Raw genomic sequence first — 16,492 nt, forward strand, 5'->3', positions numbered from 1 at the left:
AGCCATTCGATGGTCGTGAATAGTGAAGAAGTACAGCACGCTCGCAACGTTCGTGGCAAAAGGATGCTATGGCCACGCATAATGGACCGCAGGGGCGGCGTTGGTGACGCACGGAACCTTGAGTGCAGCGAGGTAATTGTCCGAATCGTACAACAAAAACGCAAGGGGAGGGGGTCCCGTTTTAGGCTTTGCCATTTGCCCGGCCAGGGCCTTTCTCCGCGATGGAAGCGTTACGCAACGCGCGATGATTGATCGAACGTACGGGTCCAATAATGAGCGTGGATCATTCCAAAGTGTTTGACTGATCAGCACGTTAGCCTCGCCATTTGAGCGATATATGCCTCTGCAGAAGCCAAACATCGGAGGGAAAACAAAACGACAATCATCATAAAAGAGCAACGCGAAAACATTTAATTGTACCAATCCAACGGGGCTAAAATGTGTCCACTGTGCTGTTTGGACTTAGCATACCCATTTTTGAGTTTTTGCTACCATCGACACTAAATTACGCAGGGCGAGTATATGAACAGAAATATTATAAATCCAAACTAGTCCGACCTGTTCGGCCCGTGCACCGGCCAAACGCTCGCACGTAACCCACCGAAACCCATACACAACTGCGCGCGGACTGTTTATTTATATTAATCACTTTCAAACACACACGCCAGCACTCCGCCACCGCACTCCTAACGGTGTTTGCAGACGAGAATGCAAGGCCATCCGTGCTGCAGACGGCCGGGACGGGATCTAACGGCACTCCGGCACCGCATGGAGCAAGCGCGTGTGCGCGCGCGCGGAAAACGAAAAGCCGCGCTTCCGAACTAGATTTCCTTGAGCCAAAACTGAAAACATGAAACCGCACGAAACTGGAGAGACACACAAGCACGGTTGAGTGAGGCGGGAGCATGACAGTACGCACTCCAAGTGCTCCGCGAGACGGCGGACGGCTGTATTGCTTAACCCCTGCTGCCACTCCAGGACAGAGAGCTCCTGCCACCTGACACCGAGCGATCTGGCTCTGGAGGTGAGTGGCTTTGATTTTATTGAAATGGGTGGGAGGGAAATGTCCATATGATGAATACTATCAATGCACAATTTGTCGCTTTCTGTATGGTGGAGTAGCGAGAAGCGTCGTATGAACCACCATGTGAAGACATTTGAAGAACAATTTTGTGCCAATTAAATTCAAAAATCTGAAAAATATGCTCAGCTATCTGATTGAACATTCGAGAAGACGATTAACCCGTCGTAGACAAACCCTCACCAGACTGAGCTTACTGAACCATCACCATTGTTCTTATCCGAAGATCGTAAAGCCAACGTTAAGTAACATGTGTTTCAAGCGCTCTCAACTTCCGTTCAACAGCAAAGACAAACATTGATCATCCCCTACCAAAGCATAAGCTTACATGCCGTTAATCGATCCTAAATTGCACTCTACGTACATTGGCTCTCTCCGACACTGACAGGCAAAGACGTCAGAAGGAAACGTCACGATCATTAGATCCGCTAGCAAAACAGAAAAGTTTTACTCGGGAGGCTAAGACTGCTACACTTCCCCCCGAAAGATAAACACATCATTTACAACTGCATTGAGTATGTGTGATACCTAAAACGATCTTTACCCAACACTGGCCCATACGTAACCGATCGATTAGTAACTCTCGCACTGCCATCTGCAATGAAAACGCTTCCGAGAAAGTGACAGATCTTGCGTTCCGCTGAAACACATTCATACTGTTGTAACACATCTTTTGTTCATCCCCGTACGCCCTCTTTCTCTCTTTCTCTCTCTCTCTCCTCTTTATCTCACAGCCATGAAACGACTGCTAATTTTTGCGCACTTCCTCTCCTTGGCAAATAACAAAAAAAAGCACCACCATCTAACTGACTGCTGACCGACTGAACGGTTGAATGGACAGATTGGTTTTGGTGTGGTATGTTAATTTTTCGAAACCTCCTTCAAATGAGCGCCCGACATTACACGTGCCCGGAGACAGAATCGACCGAAAGTTCGATGACTTACCCGAGACCAAAACGTGTTTAATTCAGAAGCCAACCCTACGCGATGGCCTACTAACCGAGGGCTGTAAAGGTCTAAAGCACGAGGAGTTTTGCGATGCTTTGAGGATGTTGGAGTCAATTTTCCCGAAGAATAAAACCAGTTATCTTAATCCCTTACTATGTTATGGTTGTTTGTTTATGGATTGGTGTTTAAGTACTTTTGTCCTACCCGAGGCATTCCCATGTTCAAGGATTGTATTCTTCAAGACAAAGTATTCAACAACAGTATACAAACTATGTTGGAAGGCTCTCCGTTGAGAGCATTTTCCACCATCGCAGTGAAAAAAAAAACAATTAGCCTATGTTGCTACGGCACCCACAGCTAGCACAAACCCGATAAACAATCATTGTCTACCACTTAGCGCTGCTAATGCACTGTCAGTGCACTCTCGACGCATACATCGCCCGACCCTCGCATCGATCGCCGATCCCGCTTGCACTGTGAGCGATCTCCCCCAATCGGTGGCCACCCTGCATGGCCCCCCCCGTGTGTGTGTGTGTGACGTGTGGCATAGACCTTGAGCTAACTGTTTGAACGCAACCCGCTCGAAAGAGAGCCCCGCAGACGCATATGTGTGCCGCGGTCTTCGGAGTTGCGCAACGACCGCTTCATACAAACGAAATACAGGCTCGTCGCCCAACGCCCAGCGGTACCCGGGGCGGCTTCAAAGTGGCTAACGGAGTGCGCCGAACGTGTGCAGCTCTCGCGGACGGTGGAGTTCTTGCACAGCAATCGACCCAGTGTGCCGGCTTTCAATGTCGCACTCTTCATGTCGATCTCTCGCGCTTGGTCATTCATCAATCCACGAGCCATGAGCCGGACGGAGTTGGGTGGTGTTGAAGCAAACAGCAGACATTGAACCGTGCAAGTGCTGTTTATTTTCGGTGTTCAATTTTCAAACCACTAATTGAACGTACCACCACCAGCCCCTGACGATGCCTTCTTGAACAATCATCTTTCACCCGAAAGAAGTTCGAATCGTAAGCCCAAGTTCGCCTGGTGGACTCGCTGGTGTCGTCACTCGAATCGATGCCCATGAACATAATGCCACACACCCTTGGACGGTGATCACCGCACGGCTCGTGCAATTGAAGGTTGAAGATCATTGACGCTCGATACGATCACTGCTGAAGAAAGGCCTCGGTCATGTATAATTTATAATTACACTGCACACACTTGACCACGGTGGTGCTGAAATGCCAACTTCGACCCGGCTCCATCTCGCCAGCAAGGTCGGGCAGCGCCGAAACCGTGGACGAAGGTCAACCTTCACCGAAAAAATTACCCTATAACGGTAAACCACCCAAGCCTGGTTGGTCACTGCATCACCTCCATTACACCTCATTACACTTTCGGCCTGCACTGTTGAAATCCAATTAAAATCGGACAACCACTCCCCTGGCTGGCGAGGCTTTACTACCAGCACAGGAAAGGATTTGCTGCAACACTAGCAGTAGTTGCAATTGCAACCACTCCAGGCTGCAAATGCACGCCAAAACAATGCACCCATTCTCCGACAATCGTCGTGTGATACTTTACAGGATGTCAGCGTGTCATACTTACTCAATGTCGCTCCACCAGTGCAGACGAAAGTGAAAACTTTGCCCGCTAATGTATGCTATCTTCACCGACATGCTCTGATTGTAACGCTGACCCCTTTGGCTTTGGCTATGCCTTATCGTGCTTTTAGGCTATGGCGTGTCTTGGGTCATCTTGGATAAATTGTGAACGAATAACGCATTCAGTTGCTGAAAGCATCATCTTGATGTGATGAAATTGGTAATTCCGGACGCAGCAACCAAACTTAAAGTGCTCCTTACTTCAGCAATCTTCCGCTTCTGCTAAAACGGCACAAAGAAAGCGATCGTCTCCGAGTTCCGTCAGGTGTTGGTCCAAAATTCTGCACAAATAACGCTCGATAATTTTTTGCAAACAAACAAGTTTTTCTCTCACGCTAGAACCTGCCCCAAAACCGGATTCGTTTCTTGCTGAAATTTCGCCCAAAACATTAAGAATTACCATTTTATTTTCGCATTCTTCCTTCTGCTCACTCTTACCCTTTTTACAACCTTTCTCTCTCTCCATCTCTCTCCCTCTCTCCTGTTTGGTTTGAAACACATTCCAGCGCACCTTCGATTCGCTTCCTCATTCACCGTAAACAGCTTAAGCCCCACGCACAGGCCCGTCCGATACCCGATAGTCAACCAGGTCCAGTCCGCTCCACCGATTCGGCTGCTGGAAAGTGTGCCCGAGAATCGCGTTCTCGAACAATCCAAATTTGCAACCGAACATGTCAATCCGGTTCAGTGACCGGAGAGGCACACGCGGCGGTGGTGGTGTATGGAAAGTCCTGAGCGAAATGTTTCGTCCAGAAAAAGAACGGCAAAGCGCTTTTTTCCGGTTACTTTGTTTTATTTTGCTTGTTTTCGCGCCGGCTTGTTTGTGACGTCAATGACGCAGCAAAACAATGATGCGCGCCTACTAAAACACACCTTTCCAAACAGCAAAGCAGAAGCTAGGGCACTTCGAGATGGTTCCTGGCTGCTTGTTTTTGAGCGGCATCACTACTCGATGCTGTCACTATCATAGATTAATATTTTATGCGACTACGCCATTTAGGCACTGAGTGGAAAGGCACCAAGGGTGCTGACCAAATCTAATGGATCATTTGTTTGCTATTGAAAGTTTGATAGAACGCGATCAAACAACGATCAGTTTTGCGGAAGCCAACGCCACCAGGCATGGTTCAAGGTCCGAAACGGACAAGGTTCTTCAGACACCCATTCTTGAGGGCAAATTAAAACACATTTAAAGAAGATCACGCGTTATCATTCTTATCGGGAATGGAAGAGACGGCTCCTCCATTACACACACACACACAAAAAAACCTCTCAACTTGTAAAACTTTCCGCGCGGTCGCTAAATTAAAAATCAACATAAAAATCCCATCTCACCCAAAGCCCCCTGTCGCTATCGCTCGCATCCTAGCTCCTGCTCTGAAGCAGCACACTCAAAGCACGATCGTTGCGTCCTGAGCGAGATGCAATGCCGCTCAAGAGCGGTTGCGATTTGAGGACAGACGTCTGCGACTGTTTCTATTTACCACTGTGTTGGTGGTTTGCTGCGTTAAGCACACTTTACCCTCACCCGGGAAAGGTTGAATTTGAATTCCAAAGTCCACACGCAGAGGGTTTTTCGTATCAAACATCGTCGTCACAGCACAGCACACATATCTTTCGGGCCCCGCGTATCCATCGAGCGTATCCGACAGCGTACTGCCGGGGAGCGGGGCAGATAAGCGGGACACCGGAGGCAAAACGAAACGTATCACCAGCGCCTTTAAACCAACCAGACCACTAACGAATCCGTTTAGTTTAGTCGCTGCCACGAACGAATTCGGACGTTTTGTCTTGCCACATCCAGTCACAGCGTGCAGGGCGTCTGGGTGTCTCCTAAACCAAGGGATTTGAAGCGAAGCGAACCACCGAAACACTTCATCTGCTCCATGTGAACAGTAGTGGACGGAGAGAGGCATCCGTGTGATCCGTATGCTGCTTTGCCTAGTGCTCCGGAGCGATGAATGTGTTGCCCAGGGGTTCGACTATGTCAGACTCCTGAGTGATGTTTGCTGATTAGTGAACCTAATAGTGCGTGTTTAGGGACGGGTCTGACTAGGGAAAAAGGTTAGTTGATCGTGTCTTGTCACATGCTGGATAGTTTTTTTTTTTTTATTTAAATGCAAAACTTTTAACTCAACATCACCAAGCGACGAACCTTTGCGCAACTCGTCCATCTTGACTCTCTTCTGCGACGTCTTAGCAAAGATCGCTGTGTGCAGGCAGTTTTCGCAATCATACGCATTAACGCTGGTTTACGGCTACAGTACGATGAAAATCGAAAATCTACCACAACACTGTATGTGAGAGTGCAAACCGCTCATCAGTATAGAATCCTCGCGATCTACCCGAGCCACTCGCCGATCTACACAGCATCTCCGCTTCAACTGTATCCGTATGTGTTTGTGTGTGCGTGTGTGTCTGTTAGAGTTGAATTAAGAGCGCTAGTGTGAATTCACTTTGCGCACAGCGCATTAGCGTTAGAGACACAGAGAAAGAACGAGAGCGCTAGAGAGTAGGGTGCGAGCCCCTACTGCGAGCGCACGGCCGTCCAGCGCCACACCGGTGGGGTAGTTTTGATCGCTCCCCCTTTTTTTTCCAGTGTAGCTTTTATAAAGCGCAGTGTCGTACGGTGCGTTGTATTTAATTTAAAGCGTCTCCTCGCTGCGGTCGCGTCGCGGTTCTCTGTGCGTTGGCGGGTTTTTTCGCTTTCGAACTTCGTCTCCTACCTTCCAGTGCCGATTCTGTTCTAGTGGATTGCGCGTCCATTAATGCTGCGGCTGCCCGTGCGCTGAGTGGCAGAAAGTGGACACTTGCAGAAACTGCGGGAAAGGTACAGAGGGACGGGAAAAAGAAGTCCTTTCGAAGGGAAGCTCACGCTCGTGGATAGTTGCATGCCTTCAGGAGGACTTGCTTTTCATGTAAATTGTATCAGCAACAGGAACGAAACATTGTAAAATCGTGCATAATTCTCTCACAAAACTGTGACTTGTATCAACAACGGACTGGTGTGGCAGTTTTCCATTGAAAAACCTTCACCATACTCCAAAAGAAGCGTGCAAAATCTCACCGTGTGTCAGCAGGATTTTTCGGTTGTTTGCAGTGCGTTCGTGTGCGTTATCGTGTGACAGCTACCGTTCGCTATCGTTCTCCCGAAAAAAAAACCACCAAGTGTTTGCATTTGCGCACTACGCGCCCTGCCCAGCAGATACGGTTTTCCCGCGCCAACCCGTTGTCAATTTTTATCTTCTCTCATTTTCATGCAGCTTCATCCCTCCTATCTTCGGTCTCTGTCGGTCCGTGCACACCGTTTGCATGCGTCGTGCCTAGAGAGTGTAGAGCCTGTGTGCGAAGGATTCTCACCGTGACAGTGCGTAGTGACTGTTCGGAAAGCGCCCCGAAAAGTGACAGCAGTTTATGCCGGCGGGAGGAAACAAAACATTTGGCAAATAGTGAAAACAAAACCTAAATCCTTGTTTCGAGACTGAAGAAATTCTATTGAGCTGAAGCTGCTGCTGTGTGATAAAAGAGGTGTCCCTAGGTGCAGTGTTGTTCTGTGTTTGATTGTGAAGTTGCTGAAACACTTCTGCTCCCCCCATCCCAGCACAACGGGCGTGGGCTAAAGATTTTGACACATTGAGAGCAGTTAAGAACAGCTGTTCTTAGTTTGTGGTAAGTTTGTGTATCCCTTTCAAACCCAATTTGTTTTCGGGGGGGGTTGATGGACAACAAAATGATTGAAAAGCTAATTTAGCTGGATGCAACCAACTAAACCAGACAATCATGTTCACAGGGCAATGAAATCAATTCATTTTCATGGTGAGAAATTCACCCCAGCTGACCTTGGCTACCGCTTGACACGAGCGGGCGTACAACAATTGCAACCGGTTTACAATCTCACCGGAGCAATACGAACAAATTAACGCATCGCGGAAAAGCGCGCCCAAAGCAACGCCAGCAAGACGGTGAGAAAATCGGCGGGAAAACACGCGCTCAACGCAGACACTTCTATTTTGCGTGAAGTTTTTTTTTTTTCTGTGGATGACAACAGGCGGTGGTGGTTTGTCAGCTATTTGTCTTAAATTCTCATCCACTTTACCCCGTTAGTACGGCCGGTTTCATTCCAACAGCCGCCGGAAAGGTCACGCCCGAATATAGAGTGGCATTGCTTTGTGAACGCCCGCCAGCGTTCTCAGTTTATGCATTTTTCACAAAGCAAAGTAACTCCACTGCACACACTTTGATTGCTGGATTGCAGCGATAAGGCTTTTGACAAATTTGGCAACACTTGGCCAGAAGGGTAAGCATTTGCTTCATTTGCGGGAGGGTTTATAGTTTAAAGTTCGTTAGCGACAGCCACCTGCGCGTCCATCGTTAATGATCGGAGCGCCAACATGTGTTGGGTGGAATTTTCTAGATTTTTGGGGAGGTTTTTGTGTTGTTGCCCTCTTGCGTTGAGTTTGCTTCATGCTGCTTTTATAATATCGCTTTGTACCTGCATTAGACAGGGGGAGCCAACGCCGCTCATTTTAAGCCGCTGAGATGGCTCATGAAACAGGTAGTAGTAGATCAGTCTCCGTCTCTGTTCCGAAAGCAAGGTCCATTAACAAACACACAAAAAATCCCCTCAAACTTCACAGTTGACGAAAGCGTGTTTGTCATTTCCATCCGGGGAGAGGGCCCGGGAGCAATAGACGGATGACCTTACAGATGACAGTGTGTGACTAGCTACTTTTTGTCTGCCTGCTTAGTATCTACTATCAACAAGCTAGCTCAATCCCTGTCGCGCAGCTATCATAAACGCCCGACAAACTCGTAAACACATCGTAAATGTCAAATCAGAAGGGAAATGCCTTGACGGGAGGGTTGAAGGCTCTCCGCGGTGACCCACCTGCACACAAGCCTCATGTAGCTAAAGACGAAATTTCCGGCCTTCCTGCCGGGTGATCTTGACTTGTTTTGTGATGTGTAAGTTTGTTTTTCTGTTTGTTTGATACACTCTCTGTCTAGAACCAACTGGAAGGGCTTCGGCAAACACACACTCGAGCAGTATCTTTTGTGCAAAATAAAACAGGTTTGCAGTGCTAGCGTCAACAAGCGGTACTAACACTACTATAGAAGCCGATTAGTGTATGCAAATAGTCGTATATCATGTAAGAAGCGCCTATCTTAATCTTCTTCCAGATCACGATCGAGCGATTGAATAAGAATCGCCGACGCGAATCTTTGTTTGAGAATGTGGAAAAAGAGAGAAAGAGAGAGAAAGAGAGAGAGAGAGAGAGAGAGAGAGAGAGTGAGAAATTCACTATCCGCTTCGGAAACACACCCAACTGCGAATCAACTTCCTTTGCTTTCCTTGCGTTTAATCTCATCCCCATTGATAATACCGCATCTTCTCATATTCCCATTGAACTGATCCCACCCTGGAAGAAGGAATTTTCCACTTCCAACCTTTCAGTACTGCCGTCTCATTATGATTCCTGCACGGAACCGGGATCGTTACATCCAAAGGTGCCTAGCGTATTAATAAGTTCACCCCCGTTTTGTGATTGAGCAAATGCGTACAAACTCCGTCCATTCTCTACATTGCCTACCGGCCACCGTAACGCCACACAACCGATCGTTACCCAGTGGCACATGTGTCGTCCCGTTGCGTGTTGGAGGCTCAATCAGATGAGCAACAAATTAATTGCAAAAGGTTTCACGCCAAAGGTTTCAATCAATGGGGCGTGTAAATCGATGGCATGCTGTGGCCCGTGTCTGACCCGACGAACGTACGCGGGTGCGCGAATGAATCTAATCGTAACCCTTTCGTCCATCCATCGTCAAGTGCCGGTGCCGGCGTCAGCTAACCCTTTAATGCGCGGCAAGTGGCAAGGGTTTAGTTCCGGTTCTGTGACTACTTTGCTGAGATGAAATTGGTCGGAAAGTTTACTGAAACGAAAGCGGCGGTAAATGACGCTTTTCATTAAGCTACTATTAACAATAAGACAATTGTCTAGAGGGCTAGCAAATCGATGAGATTGCACATTGAGCGATCGGAGCGAGTGTTTGTACCTGAATAAGGTCAATTACACGACGTGAACCTACGGCAGCAGCTAATCGATTATTGGTGAAACTGTTTCAGCACAAACAATTCATCCCTTTGCCCTTCGACGGTTGTGACAGACACACACACGCATTAACTCAACCAATAAACTTTCCAGAAGGGTATGGAATTATTGCTCATCATCAAACCCTAACTAAACATTGCTTAAACATTAGTCTCAATTAATTATGATTTCCTCAGTACCACGCTTAACACGTTAATGAACCCATAGGTTCTCGAATTTCAATCGATCTCGCCAGGGCATGATCATGACATAACAGAGAGCCAGAGAGAGAGAGAGAAACCTGTTTCAATTGCCAACCCATTCCAAGACGGGCAACCTTCACCAGCTGCAACCATTATTTCGTACCTGCAATACCAGCAATGTCGCCAGTACGCAACGGGTAACGAGAAGGAAATTGAACTTGACCCACGCTCGTCGCCAGACCGCTTAGGCAATGACCCAGTGTGTGTTGGACATATCATTTGGAATACAGTTCCTTCTCCAATGGTTTTGATACATTTTGTTTTCTTTTTTCTCCTCGTTACGCCTCCGACTGCAACGAAAGACTTCAACACCATAAGCGACGAACCTCTCATTCACAGGGTATACGATCGTACGAGGTGTGCGATTATGTGTTTTCTTTCTTTCTTTTATCGCTCCAAACCACTTTCCTTTTTCTCCGTTGGTGTTGTTTTCATCTTTTTCCTTCGCTCATGATGCTCATGATTAGGTAATAGGTCGCTAGAGCAGTCGCACGCAGCACGATGCTGTGTCGCTAGCTGATCGTCAACCAACCGACCGGCAACGGTCCGGTAAGCTCGATTAGACTCACCAAATATGCATCGACCCAGTGGTTGCCGGCTGTCCTATTGAGCTGTTCCATTTATCGGTAAAGCATCACGTCAGCTCGTTGGTATGCCCTCAATACGGGAAGTTAATGATTTTTCGAAGCCGAACACACGCACCGCGTTCGCGGATGGCTCAGCAGGGATGGTCTCAGCAGCACCTGTGGCGCGTGTATTGCCAACGAGAGAAAAAAAGCACCATATTGCTTTCGTTAAATCTGGACTTTATGTTGTGCTCATACTAAGCATCATACTAACACACCAACACATGTCCATGCAACGTCGTGAGGCAATAATGCGCTTAAAACATATTCAGCAATCGAGATAAACTGTTACCAGCTACTACCAGCACCATCACCACAACCACCACCAGCATTGCATCAGTGGAAGGCAGTGCAGTTTTTTGCCACCCCGAAAAGTATGCTTCGTTTGCGACAGGGCCCTATACTTAAGACAATATCACGCAAGACTAGCATCGTTTCGGGCATTTCGAGCACCCTTGAAGTTGATAAATGGGCTGCCGTTTGAGCTGGGAGATGAATTATTTAATAAGTCGCTAATATCGGCTCGGGCACCGATCGGGGTGCGGCTGTACGATCACTCAGCAGTCTAATTCAACACATTTTGACAGCACTGATCGCAATCTAATCGATACTTTGTCATATATATTTATTTCTTTCTTTTCTTTTTCTTGTTTTTTTGCTGCCGTGCACAATTCAAGGTAACGCATAAACTATTTCAAACCTTCTCGCGCTAAGAATAATTTAACCTTCTCACACCGTCCTCACGTTGGTCCTCACACAAGCATTTGTGCAACGGTTGGGAGTGAAATCGTACCAAAAATTTACAAACAATCCAACACTTCGAAACGACACGATTGCCCAACCGTGTTGGCGTCCGGATGATGATAGGCTCTGCACTAGGTCAGGTGGTTGCTTGTTTGGTGACAGCCCACTTCCCCCGTCCTCATCTTAACCCCCTCGCTAACCCATGAATCATTTTATTTTCATCTTGTGTTCATCTTTACTACAACACCCTACCTTGAAAACGGGGAAAGATCGTTAAAGCATCAGCGGTACAAGCTGTACAGCGCACCCAGGCTCGTACGGGCGGCGGGCTCTGCTCGCGAGCGCAGAGAGTGTGAGACTTGGCCGGCGGTAAATATTTGCCACTCCCCCCTGGTGCATGTCTCCCAGCGCTTTACAGGCCGGCCGTCATCAGCGAGCGGACAAGTTCAATTGAAAGCAAAATCATACCCGCTGCATGTGTTTACATTTCACCTGCCTGGCGGCTGGGCTGGCGGACCGATCTGACATTGAATATTTTTAAGTGCCCTAAAGCGGGAAGGCATTGGACGCATGGCAGCACAAGGGCAGATATCTTAGAGAAATGTACAAAGCAGTGCAAAGCACTTATACACTGGCTAGGCGCTCATTACGATCATTTGAATGTCATGAAAATTCGAATCGGCAATCTAATATGCATGTACAAATATGATCAAGATCATCTCACAAACTTTTTTATATGCAGAGATTTCGTGATGTATGTTTTTTTTTCTTACAAGGTTTTTAAATCATGTTATTAAATCATCGAACATCATCAATTGATGTTCACTGAGTCGCTTAGAATTTCTTCCGAAAATGATCTTTAATCGAACATCGCAAAAGATTTGCTTATATCAAACACATGCGCAAACACAACACAAACGAAATATTTGCGAACATAACAACGCGAGAAGCGCATGTTTATGGATCAATATTGGTTCTTTTGAATATAATTAGAAAAACACTTTGCAGACAAAATTCTAAATCAACACAGAAGGCTTAAACGTAGACAGAGTCAGTCACATCAATTTTGTATCTCTTTTCATACACATTTGCATTTATTTACCACCGCACGGTGTCTCTATGTGTACTCTCGCACCGAAGTCAACGTACGGAAGGGCATCTCTAGCATCACACCAGTACTAACGATGTTGCAAAACATCTGGCCCGTCGGCTTCCACATTCCGACTGAAGCGCATCAACATAAGCTAACAGAAGTCAAGGTCGCTATGGGGCGATAATTTCCTACCAGCCGTGGTCTCGATCGTGTGTTCGCTCTTTGTCACATCCTCACTAACCCGTGGCAGGGCCCTTCTAACCCCTTCACGAGCCGGACTGCGGCGTGCCTGCTCGGAAACGTTCTTGTGCCGATTGGGAAATTGCCCTACTGATGGGAAGTCGTAAACAAGCATAAGCCACGCTTGTGGCGATCAGTCTCACCGGTCGTGGTTTTGCAATGCAATCACCGCTACCGTATCTAAACCTTTGCCAGGCGGCTGGGAGGGAGAAGAGTAACTGATTCTAAGGTCAACCGGCCGCAGATGGTGGAACTGCCATGTTTTACGATATCGCTGTTACACGATCTGCTAGGTGGGATGCAGAGTCGTTGTTGGCTTACTGCAAGTCGAAGTTTAAAGACAGTGGAAGCAATAGTTGGCACTTTTCAGCTCAGTTAGTGTTTATTTTTAATATTAACAAACACTTCACAATATAATCAATCATGTCGACTTTCATAAGTCTTGTAGGCGACAAATGCTCGAAAATTTGGCATTATTGTTGAATAAGCATTATTCGGAGAAGAATTACTTTGGATACGCTTGTCATCATTTACTACACCACAGCAAATCACAAAGACGATCACGAAATGATAGATACGATCACAAATGCACCTTTTTTGTATGATTTAATTAATCATAACACTAATGCCATTCACTTCGTATTCTTGCCGGAAATAATCCGATCCATTGAACCGACAGAACCAACTGCAGTGATGCTGAATTTTTAATCAAACACCGCCTTGCGAGTTCCTGCACCTGCAACAAGGAAATATATTCCGTTCAGGAAACGAGACGATCTATTGCCATTCAAAACATTCAGCATAAAAAGCTTCGCTACACAAAAGCTCACCGACTAAACCTGTTCCTGTTTCAGTTCAACTGAGAGGAATAAACGGTACAGTGTCCCTGAATGAGACATTTTCCGTATGATATGTTTGTATTTTTTACATATACTATGGGGAAACACATCTTTGAAATGTTGTCAACGACCGGTGAGTTACCGGTGGCAATCGTCACGTGTTGAATAAATTAGATATGGAATGTATATCATTTGCCAACAAGGGCTGGGATTTATTTACAACTTGGTATGATAATTGCGTTTGCATTAAAACAATCAATGAATGCTAACGCATTTTCTACTTCTATGGCAATGTAACTTAGCTTAAAAAAGAACTCTCCCAGTACATTGACATTTGCTGCTGTTCCATATCATGTAACCATTCAACCTCTCCAACGTAATTGATCAACCACACTCATTATCGCGTTCTTTACGTGTCTTTATCCGCCTCTTTTTCTCTCCTTTCCATCAGATACGACCCCAAAAGACTTTAGACAATCTGGTCATTGTCAACACTGCCTGTAGGCGTTCACTAGAGCTCCCCATTTCACACTCAAGTGCTAAACGTGTAGGCTATCCGGCTCCGGTTGCGGATTCTATAGAGCGCGAAACCCCGACGGCATAGTGCTTCTTCTTAAAAGTCTGAAAAGTTGTTCCAAAAAAACATACACCTAATAACACAAAATGGCTTCCACAAATGCAACCACCTCGTCCAACTACTGGGACTTCCTGTTCACCGAGCTGGCCGATCCGCGGACGAACCACTGGCCGCTAATCTCGTCCCCGGTGCCCGGTCTCACCATCATTGCCAGCTACCTGTACTTTGTGCTCAACTTTGGTCCGAAGTATATGGCCAACCGGAAACCGTTCCAGATGCAGAAGACCCTGGTCGTGTACAACTTCATTCAGGTGCTAGTCAGCATATATCTGTTCGCGGAGGTATGTTTCGGAGTGCGATCATGTTGCACGCGCTTTTTGTCTGATGGTTCTGCCCATTCCGTGTGTTTTCTATAGGGTCTGGACGGTGCCTGGCTACGGCACTACAGCTGGAGATGTCAACCGGTGGACTTCAATGACAATCCCGCCGCTATGAGAGTAAGAACTTTGGAAACGATTCCAAGGTATCGCAAGCACTCATTACCTATAAACGTACTTGCTCTTAGGTCGCCCGTGGCTGCTACATCTACTTCCTGGCCAAAATCTCCGAGCTACTGGATACGGTGTTCTTCACGCTGCGGAAGAAAGACAACCAGATCACCTTCCTGCACCTGTACCACCACACCGTCATGCCGATGATCTCCTGGGGCGCTACCAAGTACTACCCCGGAGGACATGGTACATTCATCGGTTAGTGTTTGGCGCTCGTTCTTGCTTTCCGGTGATAATCCTTACCAATGCTTTTCTCGTCCCAAAATCTTCACAGGTGTGATCAACTCGTTCGTGCATATTGTGATGTACACCTACTATATGATGGCCGCCATGGGACCTCAGTAAGTGTTTCTCAGTAACTGTTGAAGATGTGCAATGAAAAAAAAAGAAACCTTAAATGACTTTACGATCTTAATCTTACCTTTACAGGTACCAGAAGTACCTCTGGTGGAAGAAGTACATTACCAACCTGCAGATGGTAAGTAAAGAAAAAACATTGTCCTCCAAAAGACCTTATATCTTATGTTACGATTTATTTTCCCTTTACTTCTCCTTCCACAAAACACCACAAACAGATCCAATTCGGTATGGCATTCGCGCACTCCGCTCAGCTGCTCTGGACCGACTGTGGCTATCCGCGCTGGTCCGTCTTCTTCACCCTGCCGAACGCGATCTTCTTCTACATGCTGTTCAACGACTTCTACAAGAAATCGTACGGCTCGAAAAAAGCCCAGCCCACCCCAGTCACTGCCGCCGATAGCGCCTCCGCCGTCAAGTCGATCGAAAACAATAACTCGCCAAAGGTTGCCAGCAAGGAGCTGTGAGGGGTGTCACCACCGGCTACACACCACAGATCTTCAACAAGTCTTCAACGTAACCGAAACCCAACACAAACCAATAGACGACCTAGCGGGCACCATCACGCCCGATGGTAAGCTGGCCTCCAATCTGCATGAAATGCAGCAGCTACACCTCGACCACGACTGGTCCGATATGCCGCCGCACCGTACCAGTTGAACGGAACAGTGTTCCGTGTTGCTCAAACCGTACCTTGAACGTACCCATGATGACTAGTGTTGCGTACCAGGTGGCCCATGGTTTCCAGTCTTTCTCTTGCGCGTGAGGGCGTGCACAGCAGCGGGTGGCTTACTGATAGAATCCTGCGGCGAGGGAGAGACCATCCTATGGGAGAATTGCTCAAAAACAACAAAAGAAAGGGGAAACATGGGGCGCATGGGATAAGTGATCGATTCCGAAATCAATAGAAGGTTAGGTAGCGATCTAGGGTAATCTTAGCCAGTAAGTCTACTTCGTTTTATAAAGAAAAATAAATTAATGATACAACCTGAAACCCGGCTGGTGTGGTCTCTTACGCGGAACTGTTGATTGATGTGAAGCGGATTTTACATCACCTCAGCGAGTGGCTTTCGTGAGGGTCTAAACCCACGACTTCACAGTACTTTTACTTTTTCGTGTCACAGCTAAAGGAAAAGGGGAACAGGTAAGGGTCGATCGATCACCAACTAACCACAACTAATGGCTCTCCCGACATTTCCAAGGTCGATTGCGTAGTGATTTGACCGACTTGTTATTTCTTTCTTTTCTCCCCTTTTTAACACCTACCGTTTTTTTCGTTTGTTTCTTCACTACTACCAACCATTTGGCACAACGGCGATTGCCTCAAAGACATTTTTTTTTTCGCTTTCGTTCTGCTTACTATTGATTTGACGTTAGCTGAGGTGGTAAGTTGTCTCGTGCCCACCAGTTCCCGATGAAACTTTTGGGG

The 16,492-nt window shown here is 46.9% G+C and overlaps 1 protein-coding gene and 1 long non-coding RNA gene across 5 annotated transcripts; one reads left to right on the forward strand and one right to left on the reverse strand.

The window, feature by feature from the left end:
• Positions 1 to 2,932: 2,932 nt before the first annotated feature.
• On the reverse strand, positions 2,933 to 4,506 carry LOC121596933. 2 transcript variants are annotated; one of them, XR_006005343.1, is made up of 3 exons: positions 4,123 to 4,506; positions 3,629 to 4,053; positions 2,933 to 3,189 (listed from the first exon to the last, which is right to left on the reverse strand). It is a non-coding gene; the product is annotated as an uncharacterized LOC121596933 (long non-coding RNA). The 2 variants fall into 2 exon arrangements; XR_006005342.1 differs by having other exon boundaries at positions 2,933 to 3,192.
• Positions 4,507 to 5,417: 911 nt separating this feature from the next.
• Positions 5,418 to 16,057, forward strand: LOC121596437 (elongation of very long chain fatty acids protein AAEL008004). 3 transcript variants are annotated; one of them, XM_041921390.1, is made up of 8 exons: positions 5,418 to 5,748; positions 6,948 to 7,353; positions 14,030 to 14,496; positions 14,572 to 14,652; positions 14,721 to 14,904; positions 14,981 to 15,047; positions 15,136 to 15,184; positions 15,282 to 16,057. In XM_041921390.1, the coding sequence occupies exons 3-8, from the start codon at positions 14,242 to 14,244 to the stop codon at positions 15,528 to 15,530; spliced, it is 885 nt and encodes a 294-aa protein (XP_041777324.1). In that variant the 5' UTR covers positions 5,418 to 5,748; positions 6,948 to 7,353; positions 14,030 to 14,241; the 3' UTR covers positions 15,531 to 16,057. The 3 variants fall into 3 exon arrangements, with proteins under 3 accessions (XP_041777324.1, XP_041777326.1, XP_041777325.1); XM_041921391.1 differs by lacking the exon at positions 5,418 to 5,748 and adding an exon at positions 6,320 to 6,514; XM_041921392.1 differs by lacking the exon at positions 6,948 to 7,353.
• Positions 16,058 to 16,492: the final 435 nt, after the last annotated feature.

The sequence above is a fragment of the Anopheles merus genome, chromosome 3R, assembly GCF_017562075.2.
Source record: "Anopheles merus strain MAF chromosome 3R, AmerM5.1, whole genome shotgun sequence".
Classification (NCBI taxonomy): domain Eukaryota; kingdom Metazoa; phylum Arthropoda; class Insecta; order Diptera; family Culicidae; genus Anopheles; species Anopheles merus.

Coding starts and splice junctions, on each gene's coding strand:
- LOC121596437 (XM_041921390.1), top strand. CDS start 14,242: ATGGCTTCCACAAATGCAACCACCTCGTCCAACTACTGGGACTTCCTG. Junction 14,497..14,571: donor GCATATATCTGTTCGCGGAG/GTATGTTTCGGA, acceptor TGTTTTCTATAG/GGTCTGGACGGTGCCTGGCT. Junction 15,048..15,135: donor ATGGCCGCCATGGGACCTCA/GTAAGTGTTTCT, acceptor TTACCTTTACAG/GTACCAGAAGTACCTCTGGT.